General features: G+C 43.2%; 1 protein-coding gene across 3 annotated transcripts in view; it reads right to left on the reverse strand.

Annotated features, from left to right (window-relative positions):
* ripor3 (RIPOR family member 3) overlaps nucleotides 1–27,311 on the reverse strand; it is a 79,809-nt gene that overhangs the window by 40,821 nt on the left and 11,677 nt on the right. For 2 of the 3 annotated variants that reach the window (XM_014131631.3, XM_014131629.3), the window contains exon 2: nucleotides 12,789–12,900. In XM_014131631.3, coding sequence (XP_013987106.1) covers nucleotides 12,789–12,886 — 98 coding nt within the window. In that variant the 5' untranslated portion in view covers nucleotides 12,887–12,900. The remainder of the gene's footprint in view (nucleotides 1–12,788; nucleotides 12,901–27,311) is intronic. The other variant, XM_014131628.3, reaches the window with a different exon arrangement.

Genomic DNA, 27,311 nt, shown 5'->3' on the forward strand with positions numbered 1-27,311 from the left:
CCGCAAGGACCCAGTCCCAAGCAAACTGTCGCAGTGCCTCAGCTCCAGTCTACACCCCAGGCCAAAGGGTATGGCTCTCTTCGAGGGACCTGCCATTGAAAGTGGCATTGAAGAAACTTTCTCCCCGATTCATTGGTTCCTTTGAGACTGACCGTGTCATTAACCTCTCTGCTGTGTGCCTGAAACTCCCAGCCTCTCTCAGGATCCACCCCACCTTCCATGTATCCCTGTCTGCGTCAGTCCTCTGTCTCCTAAGCAGCTCCTCCACCCTCTTGGCTCATTGACGACCATCCTGCCTATACCCTCCGGTGGCTTCTGGAGGTGCGCCGTCGGGGTCGCGGCTGGCAGTACCTGGTGGACTGGGAAGAATACGGGCCTGAGGAGATCTATGCGCAAAACACCAGTCTCAACATCAACAGTGAAGAGGCGACACCGGGATGCTGGCCTTCTAGGCAGAGTTCCTCTGTCCAGTGTCTGTGTTCTTTTGGCCATCTTAATCTTTTCTTTTTATTGGCCAGTCAAGAATAGACTGACGAGTTTCAGAAGAAAGTACTTTGTTTCTGGCCATTTTGAGCCTGTAATCGAACCCAGAAATTCTGATGCTCCAGATTCTCAACTAGTCTAAAGAAGGCCAGTTTGATTGCTTCTTTAATCAGAACAAGAGTTTTCAGCTGTGCTAACAGAATTGCAAAAATTAGCCATTTCAAATTATAAACTTGGATTAGCTAACACAACGTGCCATTGGAACACAGGAGTGACGGTTGCTGATAATGTGCAACTGTACACCTATGTAGATATTCCATAAAAAAATCTGCCGTTTACAGCTACAATAGTCATTTACAACATCAACAATGTCTACACTGTATTTCTGATCAATTTGATGTTATTTTAATGGGCAAAAAATGTGTCCCCAAACTTTTGGACACACCTATTCATTCAAGGGTTTTTCTTTATTTCTACTATTTTAATATTTTCTATTTTTATTATTGGAAAGGCGCAACGATACTCCATCCGATCTGGTTTGAGCTTAGAGGGACTATCATTTGTTTTTCAACAGGACAATGGCCCAACACACCTCCAGGCTGTGTAAGGGATATTTGACCAAGAAGGAGAGTGATGGATCAGATGACCTGGTCTCCACAATCACCTGGCCTCAACCCAATTGAGATGGTTTGGGATGAGTTGACCGCAGAGTGAAGGAAAAGCAGCCAACAAGTACTCTGCATATGTGGGAACTAGTTCAAGACTTTTGGAAAAGTATTCTAGGTGAAGCTGGTTGAGAGAATGCCAAGAGTGTGCAAAGCTGTCATCAAGGCAAAGGGTGGCTACTTTGAAGAATCTCAAATAATTGTCACGCTTGTCGTCGGTTAAAGAGGACCAAAACGCAGCAGGTATGTGAATGCTCATCTCGCCGTTTTAATGAATACAAAATGAACACCAAAATAACAAACAGAAATAACGACCGACAAAAAACAGTCTGGCAAAGCATAAGGCTAACACAGAACAATCACCCACAAATAACAAACACAAACACACCCTAATATATGGGACTCTCAATCAAAGGCAGATAGACAACACCTGCCTTCAACTGAGAGTCCCAACCCCAATTAACCAAACATAGAAACAGACATACTAGACTAAACATAGAATACCTGAAAACCAAACAGTGCCCAAAAACCCCGGAATACTTAAACCAAATGCCCCTTCAACAAAACACACCACCCCGAACCACATAAAACGAATACCCTCTGCCATGTCCTGACCAAACTACAATACTAATTAACCTTTATACTGGCCAGGACATGACAATAATAAATTATATTTTAATTGTGTAACACTTATTTGGTTACTACATTATTCCATATGTGTTATTTCATAGTTTTGATGTCTTCACTATTATTATACAATGTAGGAAATTGTAAAAATAAAGAAAAACCCTTGAATGAGTTGGTGTGTCCAAACTTTTGACTGGTACTGTATATATACACACACACACACACACAAGTATGGGAACACCCATTCAAATTAGTGGATTTGGCTATTTCAGCCACACCGTTGCTGACAAGTATATAAAATTGAGCACACAGCCATGCAACCTCCATACACAAACATTGGCAGTAGAATGGCCTTTCTGAAAAGCTCAGTGACTTTCAATGTGGCCCCGTTATAGGATGCCACCTTTCCAACAAGTCAGTTCAAATTTCTGCCCTTCTGGAGCTACCCCGGTCAACTGTAAGTGTTGTTTTTGTGAAGTGGAAACGTTGAGGAACTTTAACGGCTCAGCTGTGAAGTAGTAGGCCACACAAGCTCAGAGAACGGGACCACCGAGTGCTGAAGCACGTCAGGTGTAAAAATTGTTTGTCTTCGGTTGCAACACTCACGACTGAGTTCCAAACTGCCTCTGGAAGCAACGTCAGCACAATAACTGTTCGTCGGAAGCTTCATGAAATGGGTTTCCATGGCCGAGCAGCTGCACACAAGCCTAAGATCACCATGCGCAATGCCAAGCGTCGGCTGGAGTTGTGTAAAGGGCGCGGCCATTGGACTGTGGAGCAGTGGAAACGCGTTCTCTGGAATGATGAATCACGCGTCACCATCTGGCAGTCTGATGGACGAAACTGGGTTTGGCAGATGCCAGGAGAACGCTACCTGCCCGAATGCATAGTGCAAACCAAGTTTGGTGGAGAAAGATTCATAGGCCTGTTTCCTGTTTCATGGGCATGACAATGCCCCGTGCACAAAGCAAGGTTCATTGTCATGCTGAAACAGGAAAGGGCCTACCCAAACTGTTGCCACAAAGTTGGGAGCAGAGAATCATCTAGAATGTCATTGTCAAATCAAATCAAATACAACAGGTATTAAATTGAAATGCTTACTTACAACCCCTTAACCAACAATGCTGTTTTAAGAAAAAAATAGAAAAAAAAGAAATAATTAAAGAATAACAAGACAAATAATTAAAGAGCAGCCGTAAAATAACAATATCGAGGCTGTGTACAGGGGGACCGGTACAGAGTCAATGTGCGTGGGCACAGGTTAGTCGAGGTAATTGAGGTAATATGTACATGTAGGTAGAGTTATTAAAGTAACTATATATAGATAATAAGGGGGGGGGGGGGGCAGTGCAAATAGTCATGGTAGCCATTTGATTAGATGTTCAGGAGTCTTATGGCTTGGGGGTAGAAGCTGTTTAGAAGCCTCTTGGACCTAGACTTTGCGCTCCAGTACCGCTTGCCGTGCGGTAGCAGAGAGAACAGTCTATAACTAGGGTGGCTGGAGTCTTTGACAATTTTTAGGGCCTCCCTCTGACACCGCCTGGTATAGAGGTCCTGGATGGCAGGAAGCTTGACCCTAGTGATGTATTGGGCCGTACGCACTACCCTCTGTAGTGCCTTGCGGTCGGAGGCTGAGCAGTTGCCATATCAGGCAGTGATGCAACCCTTCAGGATGCTCTCGATGGTGCAGCTGTAGAATCTTTTGAAGATCTGAGGACCCCTACCAAATCAAATTTCCTGAGGGGGAATAGGTTTTGTCGTGCACTCTTCACAATCATCTTGGTATGCATGGACCATGTTAGTTTGTTGGTGATGTGGACGCCAAGGAACTTGACTCTCAACCTGCTCCACTACAGCCCCATCGATGAGAATGGGGGTGTGCTCGGTCCTCCTTTTCCTGTAGTCCACAATCATCTCCATTGTCTTGATCACGTTGAAGGAGAGGTTGTTGTCCTTGCACCACACGGTCAGGTCTTTGACCTCCTCCCTATAGGCTGTCTCGTCATTGTCGGTGATCAGGCCTACTACTGTTGTGTCATCGGCAAGCATAATGATGGTGTTGGAGTCATGCCTGGCCGTGCAGTCATGAATGAACAGGGAGTACAGGTGGGGACTGAGCACACACCCTTGAGGGACCCTCGTGTTGAGGATCAGTGTGGCGGATGTGTTGTTACCTACCCTTACCACCTGGGGGCGGCCCGTCAGGAAGTCCAGGATCCAACTGCAGAGAGTGGTGTTTTGTCCCAGGGTCCAAAGCTTTGTGATGAGCTTTGAGGGCACTATGGTGTTGAACGCTGAGCTGTAGTCAATGAATAGCATTCTCACATAGGTGTTCCTTTTGTCCAGGTGTGAAAGGGCAGTGTGGAGTGCAATAGAGATTTCATAATCTGTGGACCTGTTGGGGCAGTATGCAAATTGGAGTGGGTCTAGGGTTTCTTGGATAATGGTGTTGATGTGAGCCATGATCAGCCTTTCAAAGCACTTCATGGCTACAGACGTGAGTGCTACGGATCGGTAGTCATTTAGGCAGGTTACCTTAGTGTTCTTGAGCACAGGGACTATGGTGGTCTGCTTGAAACATGTTGGTATTACAGACTCAGACAGGGAGAAGTTGAAAATGTCAGTGAAGACACTTGCCAGTCGGTCAGTGCATGCTCGGATTACACAATCTGGTAATCCGTCTGGCCTTGTGAATGTTGATCTGTTTAAAGGTCTTACTCACATCGGCTACGGAGAACGTGATCACACAGTCATCCGGAACAGTCGAAGCTCTCATGCATGTTTCAGTGTTACTTGCCTCGAAGCAAGCGTAGAAGTAATTTAGCTCGTCTGGTAGGCTCGTGTCACTGGGCAGCTCTCGGCTGTGCTTCCCTTTGTAGTCTGTAATAGTTTTCAAGCCCTGCCACATCCGACGAGCGTCGGAGCCAGTGTAGTACGAATAGATCCTAATCCTGACGCTTTGCCTGTTTGATGGTTCATCGGAGGGCATAGTGGGATTTCTTATAAGCCCAGTTCCTTGAAAACGTCAGCTCTACCCTTTAGCTCAGTGCGGATGTTGCCTGTAATCCATGGTTCTGGTTGGGGTATGTACGTACAGTCACTGTGGGAACGACGTCATTGATGCACTTATTGATGAAGCCAGTGACCGATGTGGTGTACTCCTCAATGCCATTGAAAGAATCCCAGAACATATTCCAGTCAATGCTAACAAAACAGTCCTGTAGTTTAGGATTTGCTTCATCTGACCACTTTTTTGTTGACCGAGTCACTGGTGCTTCCTGCTTTAATTTTTGCTTGTAAGCAGGAATCAGGAGGATAGAATTATGGGCAGATTTGCCAAATGGAGGGTGAGGGAGAGCTTTGTACACGTCTCTGTGTGTGAAGTAAAGGTGGTCTAGAGTTTTTTTCCCGCTGGTTGCACATTTAACATGCTGGTAGAAATGAGGTAAAACGGATTTAAGTTTCTCTGCATTAAAGCCCCCGGCCACTAGGAGCACCGCCTCTGGATGAGCATTTTCCTGTTTGCTTATGACGGTATACAGCTCATTGAGTGCGTTCTTATTGCCAGCATCGGTCTGTGGTGGTTTGTAGACAGCTACGGAAATAGAGATGAAAACTCTCTAGGTAGATAATCGGGTATACAGCTTACCATGAGATACTCTACCTCAGGCAAGCAAAACCTTGACAAATCTACATAGACCGCCACCCCTTCTTTTACCAAATGCTGCTCTTTTATCCTGCCGATACAGTGTATAACCCACCAGCTGTATGTTATTCATGTTGTTGTTCAGCCACAACTCGGTGAAACATAAGATATAACACTTTTTAATGTCCCGTTGGTAGGATATATGTGCTTTTAGTTCGTTCAATTTATTATCCAGCAATTGAACGTTGGCCAATAGGACCGATGACAAAGGCAAATTAGCCACTCGTCGGCGGATCCTCACAAGGCACCACAATCTCGTTCCGTGATACCTCTTCCGTCTCTTTCTCCTGCAAATGACGGGGATGAGGGCCTGTTCGGGTGTCTGGAGTAAATCCCTCTTGTCCAATTCATTAAAGAAAAAGTATTTGTCCAATTCAAGGTGACTAATCGCTGTTCTGATGTCCAGAAGCTCTTTTTGGTCATATGAGACGGTAGCAGCAACATTATGTACAAAGTAAGTTACAAACAATGTGAAAAAACTAACAAAATAGCACGGTTGGTTATTAAGAGACACTAAAATGGCAGCCATCCTCCCTGACGCCATTACAATTGTATGCTGTAGTGTTAAGATTTCCCTCCACTGGAACTAAGGGGCCTAGCTCCAACCACGAAAAACAACCCCAGACCATTATTCATCTGCCACCAAACTTTACAGTTGGCATTATGCATTCCGGCGGGTACCATTCTCCTAACATCTGCCAATCCCAGATTTGTCCGTCGGACTGACAGATGGTGAAGCGTGATTCATCACTCCAGAGAACGCGTTTCCACTTATCCAGAGTCCAGAGCTTTACACCACTCCAGCCGACACTTAGCATTGATCTTAAGCTTGTGTGCGGCTGCTCGGCCATGGAAACCCATGTCATGAAGCTCCTGACGAACAGTTCTTGTGCTGACGTTGCTTCCAGGGGCAGTTTGGATCTCGGTAGTGAGTGTTGCAATCGAGGACAGATGATTTTTACATGCTATGCACTTCAGTACTTGTGTGACCTACCACTTCGCGGCTGAGCCGTTGTTGCTCCTAGACGTGAGCTTTACACCACTCCAGCCGACGCTTGGCATTGCGCATGGTGATCTTAGTTTGTGCGCGGCTGCTCGGCCATCGAAACCCATTTCATGATGCTCCCAATGAACAGTTCTTGTGCTGACGTTGGTTCCAGAGGCAGTTTGGAACTCGGTAGTGAGTGTTGCAACCGGGGACAACCAAGGACGATTTTTATGCTCTATGCGCTTCAGCACTAGGCGGTCCCATTCTGTGATCTTGTGTGGCCTACCACTTTGCGGCTGAGACATTGTTGCTCTTAGACATTTCCACTTCCCAATTACAGCACTTACAGTTGACTGGGGCAGCTCTAGCAGGGCAGAAATTTGATGAACTGACTTGTTGGAAAGGTGGAATACTATGACACTGCCAGTTGCGGTCAGTAGTTGTGGTCAATAGTTGTGGTAAGTAATTGTGTTGTTGTGTATTTGTGTTGAAGGTTCTTTGGTCCCTGCAGTATGGACCTGGTCAGTAGTTGTTGTCAGTAGTTGTGTGGTCAGTAGTTGTGTGCTTGTGGTCAGTAGTTTTGTGGTTGTGGTCAGTAGTTGAGGTCATAACTTATATGGTTCAGTGGTTTTGTGGTTATTAGTTGTGCGGTTGTGGTCAGTAGTTTTGGTTTAGTAGTTGTGGTCAGTAGTTGTGTGGTTGTCGTCAGTAGCTGGGGTCAGTAGTGGTCAGTCATTGTGGTCAGTAGTTTTGTGGTTGTGGTCAGTAGTTTTGGTTTAGTAGTTGTGGTCAGTAGTTGTGTGGTTGTGGTCGGTCGCTGTGGTCAGTAGTGGTCAGTCATTGTGGTCAGTAGTTTTGTGGTTGTGGTCTGTAGTTGTGTTCAGTAGTTTTGGTCAGTAGTTGTGTGGTTGTGGTCAGTAGCTATGGTCAGTAGTTATGGTTAGTAGTGGTCAGTCATTGTGGTCCCAAGTTTTGTAGTTGTGTTCAGTAGTTGTGGTAAGTAGTTGTGATCAGTAGTTTTGTGGATGTGGTCAGTAGTTGTGGTTTAGTAGTTGTGTGGTTGTGGTCATTAGTTGTGTGGTTCAGTAGTTGTGTGGTCAGTAATAGTATTCAGTAGTTGTGTGGTTGTGGTCAGTAGTTGTGGTCAGTAGTTGTGGTCAGAAATGTTGTTCAGTAGTTGTGTGGTTGTGGTCAGTAGTTGGGGTCAGTAGGTGTGGTCAGTAGTGGTTAGTAGTTTTGGTAAGTAGGTGTGTGGTCAGAAGTTGTGTGGTTGTGGTGGAGTAGCTAGTTGTGGTCAGTAGTTTTGTGGTTGTGGTCAGTAGTTCTGGTTCAGTAGTTTGGGTCAGAGGTGTATGGTTGTGGTCAGTAGCTGTGGTCAGTGTCTAAACTACAGTTGTTGCGTGTGAAATCTGAAAGAAGTGCGATGAGAAGTGATCAGGTGAAATATGAAGCGAGTGAACGGAGACAGCTTCACTCCATCCAATCAGAGCAGCAGGATCAACGTACATCCCGCTCTTCTCTTTCCAGACAGTGGAAATCTTTCTCATACTCTTCATTGGTCTGTGTGGTCATATATTTGAATAGCAGAGAAGTTTACTTTTTTCTAACTTGTTAGGAAAGTGGTGAAAATGTCAGTTGTTTTAAAAAGATACAGAAAATGTAGTTACTAAAACAGCTGTAACGTTGCATCAGTACCAGATAATGCTGTTCCGATTTCAGATTTGAATAGCAGGGAAGAGGACCAAGATGTCGTATGGTGTATTCGAAAAGTATTCAGACCCCTTGACTTTTTCCACATTTGTAACATTACAGCCTTACTCTAAAATTGATTAAATAAAACAAAATCCTCATCAATCTACACACAATATACCACAATGAAAAAGTGAAAGCAGGTTTTTAGAATTTTTTTTGCCAAAAAACTAAAAACTAACTGAAATACCTTATATACATTAGTATTCAGACCTTTTGCTATGAGACTCGAGATTGAGCTCAGGTGCATCCTGTTTCCATTTATCATCCTTGAAATGTCCACCTGTGGTAAATTAAAATGATTGGATATGATTTGGAAAGGCACACACCTGTCTATATAAGGTCCCACAGTGCAGGTCAAAGCCATTGGGTTGAAGGAATTCTCCGTAGAGCTCCGAGACAGCACAGTGGCCTCCATAATTCTTAAATGGAAGAAGTTTGGAACCACCAAGACTCATCTTAGAGCTGGCCGCCCGGCAATCGGGAGAGAAGGGCCTTGGTCAGGGAGGTGACAGAGCTCCAGAGTTCTTCTTTGGAGATGGGAGAATCTTCCAGAGTACAACCATCTCTGCATCACTCCACCAATCAGGCCTTTATGGTAGAGTGGCCAGATGGAAGCCACTCCTCAGTAAAGGGTACATGACAGCCAACTTGGAGTTTGCCAAAAGGCACTTAAAGACTCACAGTAAGAAACAAGATTCTCTGGTCTGATGAAAGCAAGATTGAACTCGTTGGCCTGAATGCCAAGCGTTACGTCTGGAGGAAATCCCTACGGTGAAGCATGGGGGGGGCAGCATCATGCTGTGGGGATGTTTTTCAGCGGGAGGGACTGAGAGACTAGTCAGGATTGAGGGAAAGACGAATGGAGAAAAGTACAGAAAAATCCTTGATGAAAACCTGCCCCAGACCGCTATGGACCTCAGAGTGGCGAAGGTTTACCTTCCAACAGGACAACAACCCTAAGCACACAGCCAAGACAACACAAGAGTGGAATCGGGACAAGTCTCTGAATGTCCTTAAGTGGCCCAGCCAGAGCCCGGACTTGAACCCGATCGAACATCTCTGGAGAGACCTGAAAATAGCTGTGCAGCGATGCTCCCCATCCAGCCTGACAGAGCTTGAGAAGTGATGCGTGCATATGTATTCACCCCGTTTGCTATGAAGCCCCTAAATAAGATCTGGCACAACCAATTACCTTCAGAAGTCACATAATTAGTTAAATAAAGTCCACCTGTGTGCAATTTAAGTGCCACATGATCTGTCACATTATCTCTGTATACATGTATAAACACCTGTTCTGAAAGGCCCCAGAGTCTGCAACATCACTAAGCAAGGGGCACCACCAGCAAGCGACATCATGAAGACCAAGGAGCTCGCCAAACAGGTCAGGGGCAAAGTTGTGGAGAAGTACAGATCAGGGTTGGGTTATAAAAAAATATCCGAAACTTTGAACATCCCACGGAGCACCAGTAAATCCATTATTAAAAAATTGAAAGAATATGGCACCACAACAAACCTGCCAAGGTTGAATGCTTGCTCAACATGCTCAGATTTTCAGTTTTTTGTATTATTTCTTGTTTGTTTCACAATAAAAAAATATTTTGCGTCTTCAAAGTGGTAGGCATGTTGTGTAAATCAAATGATACAAACCTAAAAAAAATGTACTTCAATTCCAGGTTGTAAGGCAATAAAATAGGAAAAATGCCAAGGGGGGTGAATACCTTCGCAGGCCACTGTATTTCAGAATGAAAGCTTTATAATAACAATGTATGAGGACCACCGTCAAGTGCTGTTCACGCTTAGCACAATAAACTTAGTAACTTTGATAAATTGTTTATCATAACGCACTACGCTTTATTACAGGCGACAGGTTCTGTACACATCATTGCTTTCTGTATCAGAAAGTAGGTCTGGCCCTCTTTGAAGTCTCGTAGATTGATGCATTGCACTCTTTTTGTTTATAAAGCCCTCTTGACTTGCATAAACTTCTGCCGTACCTTACTTCATTGTTACAGACGTACGAGCTCCCAGACTCGGTCTCAAGGATGGCAAACTCTGAAGATTCCTTCGATATCCACTGAGTTACGTTAATCAGATTTTTTTTTTTTTTGCACCTTACTTGTGGAATAATCTCCGAAGCTCTCTTAAATTGGAAGCGTTGGTGCCTCTGGGGCAATTCAGATGACTGAATGAGGGCCTTTTTACTGAAGAATGTGTTTGTTTTATATGATTGTGTTTTACATTTTGTGTATTTTGATGGGTATATTGATGTGTATAGAGTGTATTGATGTGTATGTTTGATACAGGGCTCATCTGTAAAAGAGACCTTGGTCTCAGCATGACTCCCTGTCAAAATAAAGGTTAAATAAATCAAATAAATAGCCTCAGTTTTCCTCTGTCCCTCTCTGCTTTGAGGCAGGAAATGCATTCCAGTGTGTTGCTCCTGGGTTCTTAAGATGACATCACGTCCCCCTTTGCTAACCCATCAGAATTACAGAAGTGTTTTAGTGCAAAAAAAAGTGTGACAGTTGGTAGAGCATGGTGCTTTCAATGCCAGTATGGGAGGTTTGATTCCTACTGGGGCCACCAACACAAAAATGTATGCACTCACTACTGTAAGTCACTTGAGCACGCCGGATCCAGTATTTCACAAACAGCCGCTCTCCTGGGCTTTTCACTCATGACAGTGTCTAGGGTTTACCAAGAATGGTGCGACAAACAAGAAACATCCCGTCAGCGGCAGTCCTGTGGGCAAAAACAGCTTGTTGATGAGAGAGGTCGAAGGAGAATGACAAAAATCATGCAAGCAAAAGGTGGGCGACCAATAGACAAATAACGGTGCAGTACAACAGTGGTGTACAGAACGTCATCTCAGAACGCACAACTCGTCGATCCTTTATTATGGATGGGCTATTGTAGCAGACGATCACACTCCACTCATATCAAATAAAACAAGAAGAAGTGTATCCAGTGGGCACGTGCTCACCAACACTGGACAATTGAGGTGTGGAAAAACTTCGCCTGAAACATGACACCAAGTTCAGTTCACTTGAGTGGTCTGCGCAATCCCCAGACCTCAACTCAATAGAGCAACTTTGGGATGAGATGGAACGGGTTGCTGTCCCATGTGCTGTGTTTGTATTAGTCTTCAGTAAATATGACACTAAAATTGTTGAAAATCTCCCCTCTCCAACTGGCAGCTGTGTCTTACACTCATGATATGATATACACAGCGCATAGCAAACTAAGGGCTTTGGGTTGGAATGAATATTCATTAAGGGTCTGTTCGTACATTCGATCCTGATTGCCAGAGTGTGCTCAGAGTGAGCTCTGGGCGTTCAAAAATTCAGAGCATTTTCAGATTGTCCATTTGTAAATTCAGAGCGTTTCGCTCCCGGAGTATTCAGAGCGCACACTGGACACTGGCCGAAGAGTAGGGTTGATCCGAACGTTCTGACCTCACAAAAGCAGTCAAGCACCCAAGCTAACTGGCTAACGTTGGCTAGCTTGCTAGGTACTTCCAGACACAAATGAGAGAACACCTCACTCTGACCATTTTATTCGCCCTAGCAGAGCTGGTTATGCTGTTTTCATGTTATCCAGAGCGCTGGTGACTGTAACTGTGCTGCTGGCACAATTTAATTACCTTTTTTGCCGACGTTTACTGACACCGGCCATATACAACGGGTTTTGAACATTTGTAAATTCATCAGTTATTCTGCGTTCTGGCACACTCAAACGAGAGTGCTCTGAAATCGAAGTAGATAGCCAGAGCGAATTTACATGCACCCTATGACTGTCTTTTCTTCTGCTGGCTCACCTCTTGAGTTCTACTTGTCTCACTATTCGTTATTGATATTCGTTATTGATAATGTACTGTAAGTCAAGCATAAGCCAAGCATTGGAGTGATTCAGTCAAAGTTCTTTATTTTCTTTAACCTTTATTTACCTGTTGATTGTTTAACTGTTGTCCTTGTGACTGAGTTACTTAATGAAGTATTTATATCTGTCTATCTAGAATACAAGATGTTTGATTGGCAGGCAAGACTGAGGTTGTGGGAGGAGGCTGACTGTCTCTTGTACTGGATAGTGATTGACTATCTCTAACACTGGTCAAGTGAAGCGATTGGCTCTCTTGCAGAGCAACATTTGTGCCTGAGGCAATCTGGGAAGCACTCTTTTCACGCCACTTCGATACCGAAGTGACCTTTTCGTTACAGGTTAGATTAAGGTTAGGAAAAGGGTTAGGGTTAGGGAAAATGCTCTCCTAACCTGCTATGAAAATCACTTTGTAATGAAGTGGCATGAAAAGTGTGTGTCCCTGTCAGCAAAGACATCCATACACACTAATAAAGAGTGAATGTGTGGGGGTTGATAGGGTGATTATATGTACATGTATTTTAGACTGCAGGGAACAAGCTCCTGTTGAGCTGGTCAGGATTATCATGGTTCCATAGCCATGGGTCTGACAGTTCAGTTGATTGGACCATGGTGTGTGACCATGTTATACGTAACCATATTATATGATAGTTGTTTATCACCTTAGTGGTCAACTAAGGATGTCACTCACCGGCGGCGTCCACTCACGGGGCTGAACCTCGTGAAGGAGCAGCTCCTCTGGACCACGCACCCATCCGCGGGACACTCAAACCGCAGCTTCACCGACATTGTCCACTGCCTGCCTGACACACACACACAATGTTGATTTAGTTACTGTACACATAGCCTACAGTGAACAGACTGAGGGCCTTAATCACTCAGGTTATTTTACAATTCCAGGTTTTCTAGGATCCCTCTTACACTGTGGGAATTTTTAAATATAAATAAAGTTTCATTGTTTTGTTTCACAGTAAACATTGCTACATTGATAATGAAATCAAACACCCATACTCACAGCACCAGAATACTTTATCTCTCTCTTTTATCTCAAGGACACTAACCATAAATGGTTTTGGCCAGAAATCTGGTTACATGTATTGATGGCACTGGGCCCTGTATATTAGAAAGGACTTTTCTCCAATCCAGATAAACAGGAGAGACACATAGCGGTCATCATCAATACTTTCCTCCCTTCCCTCTGTCCCATCCCTCACTCCAAACTAGGAGCACAGTGACATTCTGTATGGTGAAGAACGGCTTACGTTTTGTTTTGGGCTGTCAGAGTTAATAAATTAACTTCAGTTAACTTTTTGTCATTTTAGTGCAAAACAATGTTTTTATCGCAATTAATCGCATTGTCTGAAAGCATTCAAAACACACTGAAAGCATCTAAAATACATAATCTATACAGTTTAAACAACAATGCGTTGTCAAAACAAGTTGACATTGAGGTTAAAAGAAAGTGTCCTTTCTCAATTTACCTGATTTTGCCTAAGGTTACATTGGGCAAAATCAAGATGTCAATATTCTTAAGCCTCCTGCTTTTTGTATAATAATTCTTAAATTACAGCTCAATTTCAGCAAATTCAGAATAAGGAATTAACCTCGATTTATCACAGTAAATTCTGCGATTAACTTGATTAAAAATTTAAAAATAATAATTTGACAGTCCTAGTTTTGTACTGTCTCCCCTCATATGTCTCAGTTTGTTGCCATCCACTTCATTTGTACATTCTTTACCAGTGTCAGATGGCTTTTTACTCTCTTCCATAGCCTGCCAGCATTACACACACACACACACACACACACACACACACACACACACACACACACACACACACACACACACACACACACACACACACACACACACACACACACACACACACACACACACACACACACAAAACACACACACACTCCCTCTTTGTCTCTGTGTAAGTTAGGCTCAGAGGGCCGATCTAGGCGAGGGCCATGGAGAGATACTGAGATTGAGAACCCAGAACTTCTCATCCTCCCTCGGGTTGTAACTCATGCAATTTCCTGCCGGAGGTAGAAATTTGCACAGAACTAAGCAATAGTTTGGACAGGAAAAACATTTTTGCTGTTACTCACTAATAAAGGCAACTTAGTGAAACCAGATATATAAAATGTCAACACTTTAAACAACAGTATACAACTACTTAAATATATTGTAATTGTCCTTGAAGACAGCATATTCTCCAGATACAACCCTAGAAAATAATTAATTTTAACTTTGAAGAAGTAAACATCTAAACATGTCTTGTTCCCTGTCTCCAGTGTGGGTGAGAGCCTTGCACATGTTTATATCTACAACTAAAAAGGATTTGCTTGAGAGGCCGTAATGACCAATGCAGCCATTTGTATATCAACATCAAATCATTTCTGGATAACAATTAAGTACCTTACTTTGACTGTTTTCAATTAAAATTGTCATAATGATAGCTTCTTAGCAAAGAGCAATTTCACAAGCAAGAATTTGGCTAGGCCTGTCTGGGCATGGTCTGAGTGGGGAGGGTAAAACTGAAAACTAGCTGTTATTAGCAGAAAAGTTAGGATCTCTCGTTCTTATTGGTCTATTAATTACCCCCTGGTAATGTCACCAGGCAGGCCAAAACTCCATCCCACCAAAACAGGCAGAAATTTCAGGCGGTCTTTTCAAACAGCTCTTACACTTAAAGGGTATTATCATTTTCACCATTTCACAGTATTATTCCAACCTCATAGTGTGGAAATATATACAAAATCATGTTTTTGACTGCACTGGGCCTTCAATGTACAGTGGGGGGGAAAAGTATTTGATCCCCTGCTGATTTTGTACGTTTGCCCACTTACAAAGAAATGATCAGTCTATAATTTTAATGGTAGGTTTATTTGAACAGTGAGAGACAGAATAACAACTAAAAAATCCAGAAAAACGCATTTCAAAAATGTGATTAAATGATTTGCATTTTAATGAGGGAAATAAGTATTTGACCCCTCTGCAAAACATGACTTAGTACTTGGTGGCAAAACCCTTGTTGGTAATCACAGAGGTCAGACGTTTCTTGTAGTTGGCCACCAGGTTTGCACACATCTCAGGAGCGATTTTGTCCCACTCCTCTTTGCAGATCTTCTCCAAATCATTAAGGTTTCGAGGCTGACGTTTGACAACTCGAACCTTCAGCTCCCTCCACAGATTTTCTATGGGATTAAGGTCTGGAGACTGGCTAGGCCACTCCAGGACCTTAATGTGCTTCTTCTTGAGCCACTCCTTTGTTGCCTTGGCAGTGTGTTTTGGGTCATTGTCATGCTGGAATACCCATCCATGACCCATTTTCAATGCCCTGGCTGAGGGAAGGAGGTTCTCACCCAAGATTTGACAGTACATGGCCCCGTCCATCGTCCCTTTGATGCGGTGAAGTTGTCCTGTCCCCTTAGCAGAAAAACACCCCCAAAGCATAATGTTTCCACCACCATGTTTGACGGGGGAGATGGTGTTCTTGGGACCATAGGCAGCATTCCTCCTCCTCCAAACACGGTGAGTTGAGTTGATGTCAAAGAGCTCCATTGTGGTCTCATCTGACCACAACACTTTCACCAGTTGTCCTCTGAGTCATTCAGATGTTCATTGGCAAACTTCAGACGGGCATGTATATGTATTCTTGAGCAGGGGGACCTTGCGGGCGCTGCAGGATTTCAGTCCTTCACGGCATAGTGTGTTACCAATTGTTTTCTTGGTGACTATGGTCCCAGCTGCCTTGAGATCATTGACAAGATCCTCCCGTGTAGTTCTGGGCTGATTCCTCACCATTCTCATGATCATTGCAACTCCACGAGGTGAGATCTTGCATGGAGCCCCAGGCCGAGGGAGATTGACAGTTATTTTGTGTTTCTTCCATTTGCGAATAATCGCACCAAATGTTGTCACCTTCTCACCAAGCTGCTTGGCGATGATCTTGTAGCCCATTCCAGCCTTGTGTAGGTCTACAATCTTGTCCCTGACATCCTTGGAGAGCTCTTTGGTCTTGGCCATGGTGGAGAGTTTGGAATCTGATTGATTGATTGCTTCTGTGGACAGGTGTCTTTTTTACAGGTAACAAGCTGCGGTTAGGAGCACTCCTTTTAAAAGTGTGCTCCTAATCTCAGCTCGTTACCTGTATAAAAGACACCTGGGAGCCAGAAATCTTTCTGATTGAGAGGGGGTCAAATACTTATTTCCCTCATTAAAATGCAAATCAATTTATAACATTTCTGACATGCGTTTTTCTGGATATTTTTGTTGTTAATCTGTCTCTCACTGTTCAAATAAACCTACCATTAAAATTATATACTGATCCTTTCTTTGTCAGTGGGCAAACGTACAATATCAGCAGGGGATCAAATACTTTTTTCCCCCACTGTATCTACTCAATGACGCAATGCAGGGTTATCCAGTTTAAGATAGTCCTTTCTGTTTTGCAACATAATACTTTATGAATGGAGGTAGCACAAGATCAAAGAGACTCCAGTCAAGGCAAAGAGGCAAATCAGCCTATTAGAATACTTTATGTCACTTTGTGTCTAATGTGTCACTGGACATACTCTAGCATAGCACATCTCTGCTGCAGTACTGATGAATTGTAATTGTGAAAGAGTCTAAGGGAAGTAATGGTCAGAGTAACCAAGCGAAGTAATGGTCAGGGCATCGCGAGTGGCGCAGCGGTCTAAGGCATTGCATCGCAGTGCTTGAGGTGTCACTACAGACCCAGGTTTGATCCCAGGCTGTGTCACAGCTGGCCGTGACCGGGAGACCCATAAGGTGGTGCATCCTTGTCCCATCGTGCTCGAGCAACTGCTTGTGGTGGGCCGGGCGCCTGCAAGCTGATTTCAGTCGCCAGCCTGGCTGGCTTCCGGGTTAAGCGAGCAGTGCGGCTTGGCAGGGTTGTATTTTGGAGGATGCATGGCTCTCGACCTTCGCCTCTCCTGTGTCCGTACGGGAGTTGCAGCGATGGGACAAGAGTGTAACTACCAATAATAATAAAATATGAAAAAAATTGTCTAATATGCGAAACAACCATGCCAAGAGGTGAAATAAAAGTGTAGGCTAGAATAGAGATCAAGACAGAGACTGACAAGAGGCAAATGTTACGTTCACACACTCTCAGAGAAAGACCTTTGGATCTCCTGAGGTAACTTCAGGGTCTGTGTACGTTTGGACCCTTCAGCTTTCAGTGTCAGATCTACACAACCACGAGAGAAAAAATGTACACAAACAGGGGAGGGACTCAGCGAGATTAACTTGAAAAAAGCATTTTTGGCTCATCTGAAAACGGTTACATTCTCCCTATGAGAGATTTGTCCCCAACAGTGGACAAATAAACAGGGATGATTTGAGTGGGATGGAGTTGACTTCATGAGAGCCATCATCGCACATGTTCCAACACAGGGCTTTAATAAACACATCTCCTCTGATCTCTGAGAATGTATAGCTCAGATGGTGTTTGGGGCGGCGTGTACCATTTCCATAATAATGTTAGCGCTGGTATATTTGTAGGAATTGAAAAAGGATTAAGATTCAGCAACTTCATGGCCGATGAAGTTACTGAAAGTCTTTTAATCTTGACACCGGGTTCACTTTGACTCGGATAGCCGTGTCTCTCCACATGACAACGCTGCAGTTACCAAGCCTGGGCCAACTGAAATATTAGCACAAAGAAAGGATCCAGTAAGAAAAATGTCCTTGTGGAAACTAAAGAGACAATCTGGAGAATCACAACTCACAGTTCTTGTTTGCTTGTTTCTTTGCTATTTTCCATGAATTGGCCCAGATTCACTAGAATTATTCTCTTATTTGACACAAAGTCAAAACATTATGTCAAGGCAGTGTAAAAACCTGTATTTTATGAGTCCACTTAGTCGGTGTTGACTTTTACGAACCTGCATGTTTATTTAGTCGCCTGAATACATCCCCTCATGATACTAAAAGGTGGCATAGTCTAGCAATTTAGTCCACATTCTAAAGTCATTTACAAAATTATTGGCACCCTTGATAAGGATGAGCAAAAAAAGACTGCATAAAATAAATGCTATAAATACTGAGCTATATTGTATGCTCCAACCTTATATATATTATTTTATACTAATACAATTACTCAGCGAAAGAGATTTTGTTTAACAAGTCATTTTATTTTATTTTTATTTTATTGGCACCCCTGTTGTTCAATTCCTTTCAATACCTCACCTTGTGAGCATAAAGGCACTGTCACGTTCTGACCAGTGAAAGGGGTTATTTGTTATTGTAGTTTGGTCAGGGCGTGGCAGGGGGTGTTTGTTTTGTGTGTTTCGGGGTTTTTGGTTTATGTTCTATGTTATCTATTTCCATGTGTTTATCTAGCTTTTCTAGCTTTTCTATTTCTATGTTAGTTTTGTCAATGACCTCCAATTAGAGGCAGCTGGTTGTTGTTGTCTCTAATTGGAGGCCATATTTAGTTGTGTTTGTTTTCACTTGTGTTTGTGGATGGTTGTTTCCTGTATAGTCTGTGCACCTTACGGGACTGTTTTCGTTGTTTGTTTTGTTTAAGTGTTTTTTTCTTCAATAAAAAAGATGATAAATATACCCGCTGCATTTTGGTCCACTCTTTACGACGCCCGTTACAGGCACTGAGCCTTTTTCTAAAATGTTTCAAAAGATTGGAGAACACATTGGGAAGGATATAAGACCATTCCTGCATACAGAATCTTTCGTGATCCTTGATATCCTTCATTTGCACTAATGGCCTGCCATCTTAAATTCAAACCACAGGTTTTCAATGGGCTTCACGTCCAGAGATTGCAATGGCCATTGCAAAATGTTGATTTTGTGGCCAATTAACTATTTCTTTCAAACCCGTTTTTTTGGTCGTGTACACAGTTTAGCAGATGTTATACTGTAGCAGGTGCAGCGAAATGCTTACGTTACTAGCTCTTAACAATGCAGTAAAATGTCAAACAAGTACACAAATAATTCAAATGTCATTATATATTTATTTTTTTACTAGAAATCAAGAATGTTTGGGCGAATTCAAATAACAATCCAAATAGCACTGTATCAGTAATCAAAATGTAATCTATACGTATTTACACCAGACAAATGTACACAAGATAAACTAAGAATGATATGTACAGTAGTAGATATATTACAGTGAGCTATGTCAAGAATCTAGTATATGTCAAAAATCTTTGTGGATTTTAATGTGTGTTGGGGATTATTGTCTTGCTAGAAGATCCACTTGCGGCCAAAGTTTCAGCCTCCTGGCGAGACAACCAGGTTTTTGTCGGAAATGTCCTGGCACTGGGTAAAGTTGATTGTGTCATTGACCTTAACAAGGGCCCCAGGACCAGTGGAAGCAAAATAGCCCAATAACATCAAGGATCCAACACCATATTTTACAGGTATGGGTTTCTTTTCAGCATACATGCATTTATTTCGAAGAAATGCCAACCAGTTGTGCTATAGAAAAGGAACCTATTCGATAGAAACATGGGCATCTTTTCAAGCTAGCTGTGGAGTGAGCTTAAGGCACTTCTTACCTCTGTGTGTATAGATATACAGTTGAAGTCGGAAGTTTACATACACCTTCGCCAAATACATTTAAACTCAGTTTTTCACAATTCCTGACATTTAATCCTAGTAAAAATGCCCTGTCTTAGGTCAGTTAGGATCACCACTTCCTTTTAAGAAATGTCAGAATAATAGTAGAGAGAATGATTTATTTCAGCTTTTTCTTTCATCACATTCCCTGGTGTAGGTAGAATGCATTGGAGTAGGATTCTATTGCTTTGACATGCACTACTCAACCCTTACTTTACATAGACCGGTGTGGCTTAACATAAACAACAAAAGCTGCAGTAGGCCTATTTGCAAATAGACCATTGCCATATAGGGATCTGTACCATTTGCTTTGAACTGGACTGTGTTAACAGCATGAGCGGTTGTTTGTAGATGCGCTTGTTTTGAGATCAAAGCGAGAGCTGCATGTAGCCACGTGTGCACATTTTGTTCATATCCTTTGCTAGTTGGTGAGTTATTAGCATAGTTCTAGATCATTTGTAGTGAGCAATAGGGGAGTGATTGATTCCTACAAGAGCACAAAATGTGTACATTTCTAGACATCTTTCAGAGCGAGTCAGGTAAAGAGCTTTTTTTTGTCTTAAAGGGGCAGTGTTGTATTTTGAGATAAGATTGAATAAACTAAGTAGCCAATAGGCAGAGGGTAGCATAATTTGTCTTCTCTGTAATAATTGTATGCAAATAATATTGAATTTTATTTTGTAAAGTGGTTTCTTGCATCAAACAACACAACAAATCAATGTTTATTTGTCATGTGTGCCGAATACAGCAGGTGTAGACCATCCAGTGAAAAGCTTACTTACAGGCACTGACCAATAGTGCAAAAAGGTATTAGGTGAACAATAGGTAAGTAAATAAATAAAACAACAGTAAAAAGACAGGCTATATACAGTAGCAAGGCTATAAAAATAGCGAGGCTACATACAGACACCGGTTACTCAGGCTGATTCAGGTAGTATGTACATGTAGATATGGTTAAAGTGACTATGCATATATGATGACCAGAGAGTAGCAGTAGCTTAAAAGAGAGGTTGGCGGGTGGTGGGTGGCGGGACACAATGCAGATAGCCCGGTTAGCCATTGTGCGGGAGCACTGGTTGGTCGGCCCAATTGAGGTAGTATGTACATGAATGTATAGTTAAAGTGACTATGCATATATGATAAACAGAGAGTAGCATCGGCGTAAAAGAGGGGTTGGGGGGGGCACACAATGCAAATAGTCCGGGTAGCCATTTGATTACCTGTTCAGGAGTCTTATGGCTTGGGGGGTAAAAATTGTTGAGAAGCCTTTTTGTCCTAGACTTGGCACTCCGGTACCGCTTGCCATGCAGTAGTAGAGAGAACAGTCTATGACTGGGGTAGCTGGGGTCTTTGACAATTTTATGGGCCTTCCTCTGACACCGCCTAGTGTAGAGGTCCTGGATGGCAGGAGGCTTAGCCCCAGTGATGTACTGGGCCGTACGCACTACCCTCTGTAGTGCCTTGCAGTCAGAGGCCGAGCAATTGCCATACCAGGCAGTGATGCAACCAGTCAGGATGCTCTCGATTTTGCAGATGTAGAACCTTTCGAGGATCTCAGGACCCATGCCAAATCTTTTTAGTTTCCTGAGGGGGAATAGGCTTTGTCGTGACCTCTTCACGACTGTCTTGGTGTGTTTGGACCATTCTAGTTTGTTGTTGTTGTGGACACCAAGGAACTTGAAGCTCTCAACCTGCTCCACTACAGCCCTGTCGATGAGAATGGGGGTGTGCTCGGTCCTCCTTTTCCTTTAGTCCACAATCATCACCTTAGTCTTGGTTACGTTGAGGGATAGGTTGTTATTCTGGCACCACCCGGCCAGGTCTCTGACCTCCTCCCTATAGGCTGTCTCGTCATTGTAGTTGATCAAGCCTACCACTGTTGTGTTGTCTGCAAACTTAATGATGGTGTTGGAGTCATGCCTGGCCATGCAGTCATGGGTGAACAGGGAGTACAGGAGGAGACTGAGCACGCAGCCCTGGGGAGCTCCAGTGTTGAGGATCAGTGTGGCCGATGTGTTGCTACCTACCCTCACCACTTGGGGCCGGTCCGTCAGGAGGTCCAGGATCCAGTTGCAGAAGGAGGTGTTTAGTCCCAGGATCCTTAGCTTAATGATAAGCTTTGAGGGTACTATGGTGTTGAACGCTGAGCTGTAGACAATGAATAGCATTCTCACATAAGTGTTCCTTTTGTCCAGGTGGGAAAGGGCAGTGTGGAGTGCAATGGAGATTGCATCATCTGTGGATCTGTTTGGGCGGTATGCAAATTGGAGTGGGTCTAGGGTTTCTGGGATAATGGTGTTGATGTGAGCCATTACCAACCTTTCAAAGCACTTCATGGCTACGGACGTGTGTGTGGAGTCCCTCGCCCTCCATTTGGTAAATCCGACCACAACTCTATCCTCCTGATTCCTGCTTACAAGCAAAAATTAAAGCAGGAAGCACGAGTGACTCGGTCTATAAAAAAAGTGGTCAGATGAAGCAAATGCTAAATTACGGGACTGTTTTGCTGTCAGACTGGAACATGTTCCAGGATTCTTCCGATGGTATTGAGGAGTACACCACATCAGTCACTGGCTTTATCAATAAGTGTATCGAGGACGTCATCCCCACAGTGACTGTACGTACTTACCCCAACCAGAAGCCATGGATTACAGGCAACATTGTCTGAAGGACAAGTGTATATATATCAAAAGTCTCATGGAATGTAGGCCTACATTGACCATCACACATTGGCTGCTACAGTAGGCTGAATGATAGAACAGCTATTTCCATGTAAAAATGTTATGTGATGCATTTTCTCCATTGTTTTTGATTGTAGGCCACTCTGGTAGGCCTACACAATAATCACATAGCCACAGTAGTATACATGGCCACTGTTGAAATTGCAACTTAATGCAGGTACAGCCAGTGTTCACAGTAAACACGCACTGGAAGTTGCACAGAATTTTCACAATGTTCAAGTTTGCGCTCAGCAGACCTGAAATTTACTGTGTAAATTTTTTTTGAGGGAACATTGGTGGACACCCTTCAAAATTTGTGGATTCAGCTATTTCAGCCATGCCTGTTGTTGAAAGGTGTATAAAATCAACCGCACAGCCATGCAATCTCCATGGACAAACATTGGCAGTAGAATGGCCTTACTGAAGAGCTCAATGACTTTCAACGTGGCACTGTCAAAGGATGCCACCTTCCAACACGTCAGTTGTCAAATTTCTGCCCTGCTTGAGCTGCCCTGGTCAACTGTAAGTGCTGTTATTGTGAAGTGGGAACGTCTAGGAGCAACAATGGCCCAGCTGCGAAGTGGTAGGTCACACAAATATTGGAGTGCATAGCGTGTAAAAATCAGCTGTCCTCGATTGCAACACTCACTACCGAGTTCCAAACTGCCCCTGGAAGCAACGACAGCACAAGAACTGTTCGTCGAGAGCTTCATGACATTGGTTTCCATGGCCGAGCAGCCGCACACAAGCCTAAGATAAATTCTAAGTGTCGGCTGGAGTGGTGTAAAGCTCTGGACTCTGGAGCAGTGGAAATGCATTCTCTGGAGTGATGAATCACACGTCACCATCTGGCAGTCCGATGGACAAATCTGGGTTTGGCGAATGCCAGGAGAACACTACCTGCCTGAATGCATAGTTTTAACTGGAAAGTTTGGTGGATGGGGGTTGGGGGGGCTTTCTATGACCAACACATGCATATCTGTATTCCCAGTCATATGAAATCAATAGATTAGGGCCTAATGAATTTATTTCAATTGACTGATTTCCTTATTTGAACTGTAACAGTTAAATCTTTGAAATTGTTGCATGTTGTGTTTATATTTTTGTTCAGTGTACAGTCTTGGCCAAAAGTTTTGAGAATGACAAAAATATTAATTTTCACAAAGTTTGCTGCTTCAGTGTCTTTAGATATTTATGTCAAATGTTACTATGGAATACTGAAGTATAATTACAAGCATTTCATAAGTGTCAAAGGCTTTTATTGACAATTACATGAAGTTGATGCAAAGAGTCAATATTTGCAGTGTTGACCCTTCTTTTTAAAGACCTCTGCTATCCGCCCTGGCATGCTGTCAATTAACTTCTGGGCCACATCCTGATTGATGGCAGCCCATTCTTGCATAATCAATGCTTGGAGTTTGTCAGAATTTGTGGGTTTTTGTTTGTCCACCCGTCTCTTGAGGATTGATCACAAGTTCTCAATGGGATTAAGATCTGGGGAGTTTCCTGGCCACGGGCCCAAAATATTGATGTTTTGTTCCCTGAGCCACTTAGTTATCACTTTTGCCTTATGGCAAGGTGCTCCATCATGCTGGAAAAGGCATTGTTCATCACCAAACTGTTCCTGGATGATTGGGAGAAGTTGCTCTCAGAGGATGTGTTGGTACCATTCTTTATTCATGGCTGTGTTCGTAGGCAAAATTGTGAGTGAGCCCACTCCCTTGGCTGAGAAGCAACTCCACACATGAATGGTCTCAGGATGCTTTACTGTTGGCATGACACAGGACTGATGGTAGCGCTCACCTTGTCTTCTCCGGACAAGGTTTTTTCCGGATGGCCCAAACAATTGGAAAGGGGATTCATCAGAGAAAATGACTTTACCCCAGTCCTCAGCAGTCCAATCCCTGTACCTTTTGCAGAATATCAGTCTGTCCCTGATGTTTTTCTTGGAGAAAAGTGGCTTCTTTGCTGCCCTTCTTGACACCAGGTCATCCTCCAAAAGTCTTTGCCTCACCTGCCTGCTGACATTCCTGAGCAAGCTCTGTACTGGTGGTGCCCCGATCCCGCAGCTGAATCAACTTTAGGTGACAGTCCTGCCGCTTGCTGGACGTTCTTTGGCGCCCTGTTGCCTTCTTCACAACAATTGAACCGCTCTCCTTGAAGTTCTTGATGATCCGATAAATGGTTGATTTAGGTACAATCTTCCTGGCAGCAATATCTTTGCCTGTGATGCACTTTTAGTGCAAAGCAATGATGACGGCACGTGTTTCCTTGCAGCTAACCATGATTGACAGAGGAAGAACAATGATTCCAAGCACCACCCTCCTTTTGAAGCTTCCAGTCTGTTATTCGAACTCAATCAGCATGACAGAGTGATCTCCAGCCTTGTTCTCGTCGACACTCACACCTGTGTTAACGAGAGAATCACTGACATGATGTCAGCTGGTCCTTTTGTGGCAGGGCTGAAATGCTGTGGAAATGTTTTTTAGGGATTCAGTTCATTTGCATGGCAAAGAGGGACTTTGCAATTAATTGCAATTCATCTGATCACTCTTCATAACATTCTGGAGTATATGCAAATTGCCATAATACAAACTGAGGCAGCAAACTGAAAAATAATATTTGTGTCATTCTCAAAACTTTTAGCCACGACTTCTTAAGAAGTTGACATCACTATAGAAAGAATTGGCGTTGTATAAACCCTTTTAGTTTTCTTTGACTGATTGAGCATGTTGTCTATTGTAATGATGAGCATTCTTTTCGGTTAACCGGATCTTTTGGCCTGTTCACCTAAAAGAGCCGTTCATTTTTCTGCAAAACAGCTCTACGTTGAGTGGTGTGTGGACCAGAATGAGGATCTCTCCTCACTACCTAATGAATGGCTATTTTACAGATGGGATCTGGTTCCTGACGTTCACCAAAAAGAGTAATTCAAAAAGAGCAGTTCATTTGAGAACAACCTATCACTACTCTATTGCAGTGAGTGTTTCTCGTTGTTACTAAATCACTGTTTTGGGAAGGGATGTTTCTCCTCTCTTCTCTGCATGTTGAGCATAGCTGTTCACTCAGGGGACTGTTACTCATCAATGCACTTTAACTCCAGCATGACCGTTCCCCAAGAGCCAGTCAGCTTCCTTTGGCTCTGCGTCACAGATGACGAGGGCCTCGCAATGCATAATCTGATAATCATAATAATATGTCTGTTTCTCTGCTCTCCTCGCAAAAAAAAAAGAACAACGAGCCTCTCCTAAGGAGGCATTTGTAAGGTAGAAACACTCTGGAACATTTGGACCTATATGGAAATAGAGCGTATGAAAGTTGTGAGCCCAAATAAGTCCATTGTGCAACGTATATTTAAGCAAAAAGGCATGGGGTGTGTGGTATATGGCCAATATACCATTGCTAAGGGCTGTTCTTAGGCACGATGCATCCCGGAGTGCCTGGATACAGCCATTAGCCGTGGTATATTGGCCATACACCACAAACCCCTGAGGTGCCTTATTACTATTATAAACTGGTTAACAATGTAATTAGAGCAGTAAAAACAAGTGTTTTGTCATACCTATGGTATACGGTCTCATATACCACAGCTGTCAGCCAATCAGCATTCAGGGCTGGATCCACCCAGTTTATAATATACGGTGTATCCCAAAAGCATTGTGTGGTCAAAGCATTTTCCTCAGGGGAAAGAATGGTGTTAAGAAGTCATGCTCACTCTGTTTGGGGCTCTCCTAAAGATTTACACAGGTCTGGGAGAGGGGATTGACAGATTGTGGGTGAGTGAATAAGTGAGTGAATAAGTGAGTGAATAAGTGAGTGAGTGAGAGAGAGTGTAAGAGAGAGCGAGATACATGTTTTCACTGACACTGAAAAGCTGTTTCACAGAGATGGAGGGATGGGGAGGTGAAGGGGTAGGGGCTACAGAGGGAAACCAAGAATCCCCAGAAAGCAACATTTAGTGAGCAAGGTGGAGGGTGGGGAGCGCACAAAATGTTCCACCTTTTTGTTTTGAGTTTTACTGACTGGACAAGAGGTAAAGAGACTATAAGCGTTTCTCCATATGCTGTGGTTGAGTAAAGAGACATGTGAATTGTTGTTTCCTAGGAGATAACATCCTGAAATTGTGTGCGTAATTCATCCTCCAACCACAAGGGAGAGGAAAGCAACGGAGCGCATCATTCAATTCTATCAGTGTATGGGTATGTATGCATATGCATTCATTTAGACTTAGAGAGTAAGGCTAAAAGAGACACAGTATCAAAAACAATCAGAACTCTTCCTCAACTTCGCTTCAACCAAATGTACAGTACCAGTCAAAGGTTTGGACACACCTACTCATTCAAGGGTTTTTCTTTATTTTGCCTACTTTCTATATTGTAGAATAATAGTGAAGACATCAAAACAATGAAATAACACACATGGAATCATGTAGTAACCAAAAAAGTGTTAAACAAATCAAAATATACACTGCTCAAAAAAATAAAGGGAACACTTAAACAACACATTATAGATCTGAATGAAAGAAATAATCTTATTAAATACTTTTTTCTTTACATAGTTGAATGTGCTGACAACAAAATCACACAAAAATAATCAATGGAAATCCAATTTATCAACCCATGGAGGTCTGGATTTGGAGTCACACTCAAAATTAAATTGGAAAACCACACTACAGGCTGATCCAACTTTGATGTAATGTCATTAAAACAAGTCAAAATGAGGCTCAGTAGTGTGTGTGGCCTCCACGTGCCTGTATGACCTCCCTACAACACCTGGGCATGCTCCTGATGAGGTGGCGGATGGTCTCCTGAGGGATCTCCTCCCAGACCTGGACTAAAGCATCCGCCAACTGCTGGACAGTCTGTGGTGCAACGTGGCGTTG

Source organism: Salmo salar, chromosome 12 (genome assembly GCF_965601325.2).
Source record: "Salmo salar chromosome 12, fSalSal1, whole genome shotgun sequence".
Lineage (NCBI taxonomy): Eukaryota > Metazoa > Chordata > Actinopteri > Salmoniformes > Salmonidae > Salmo > Salmo salar.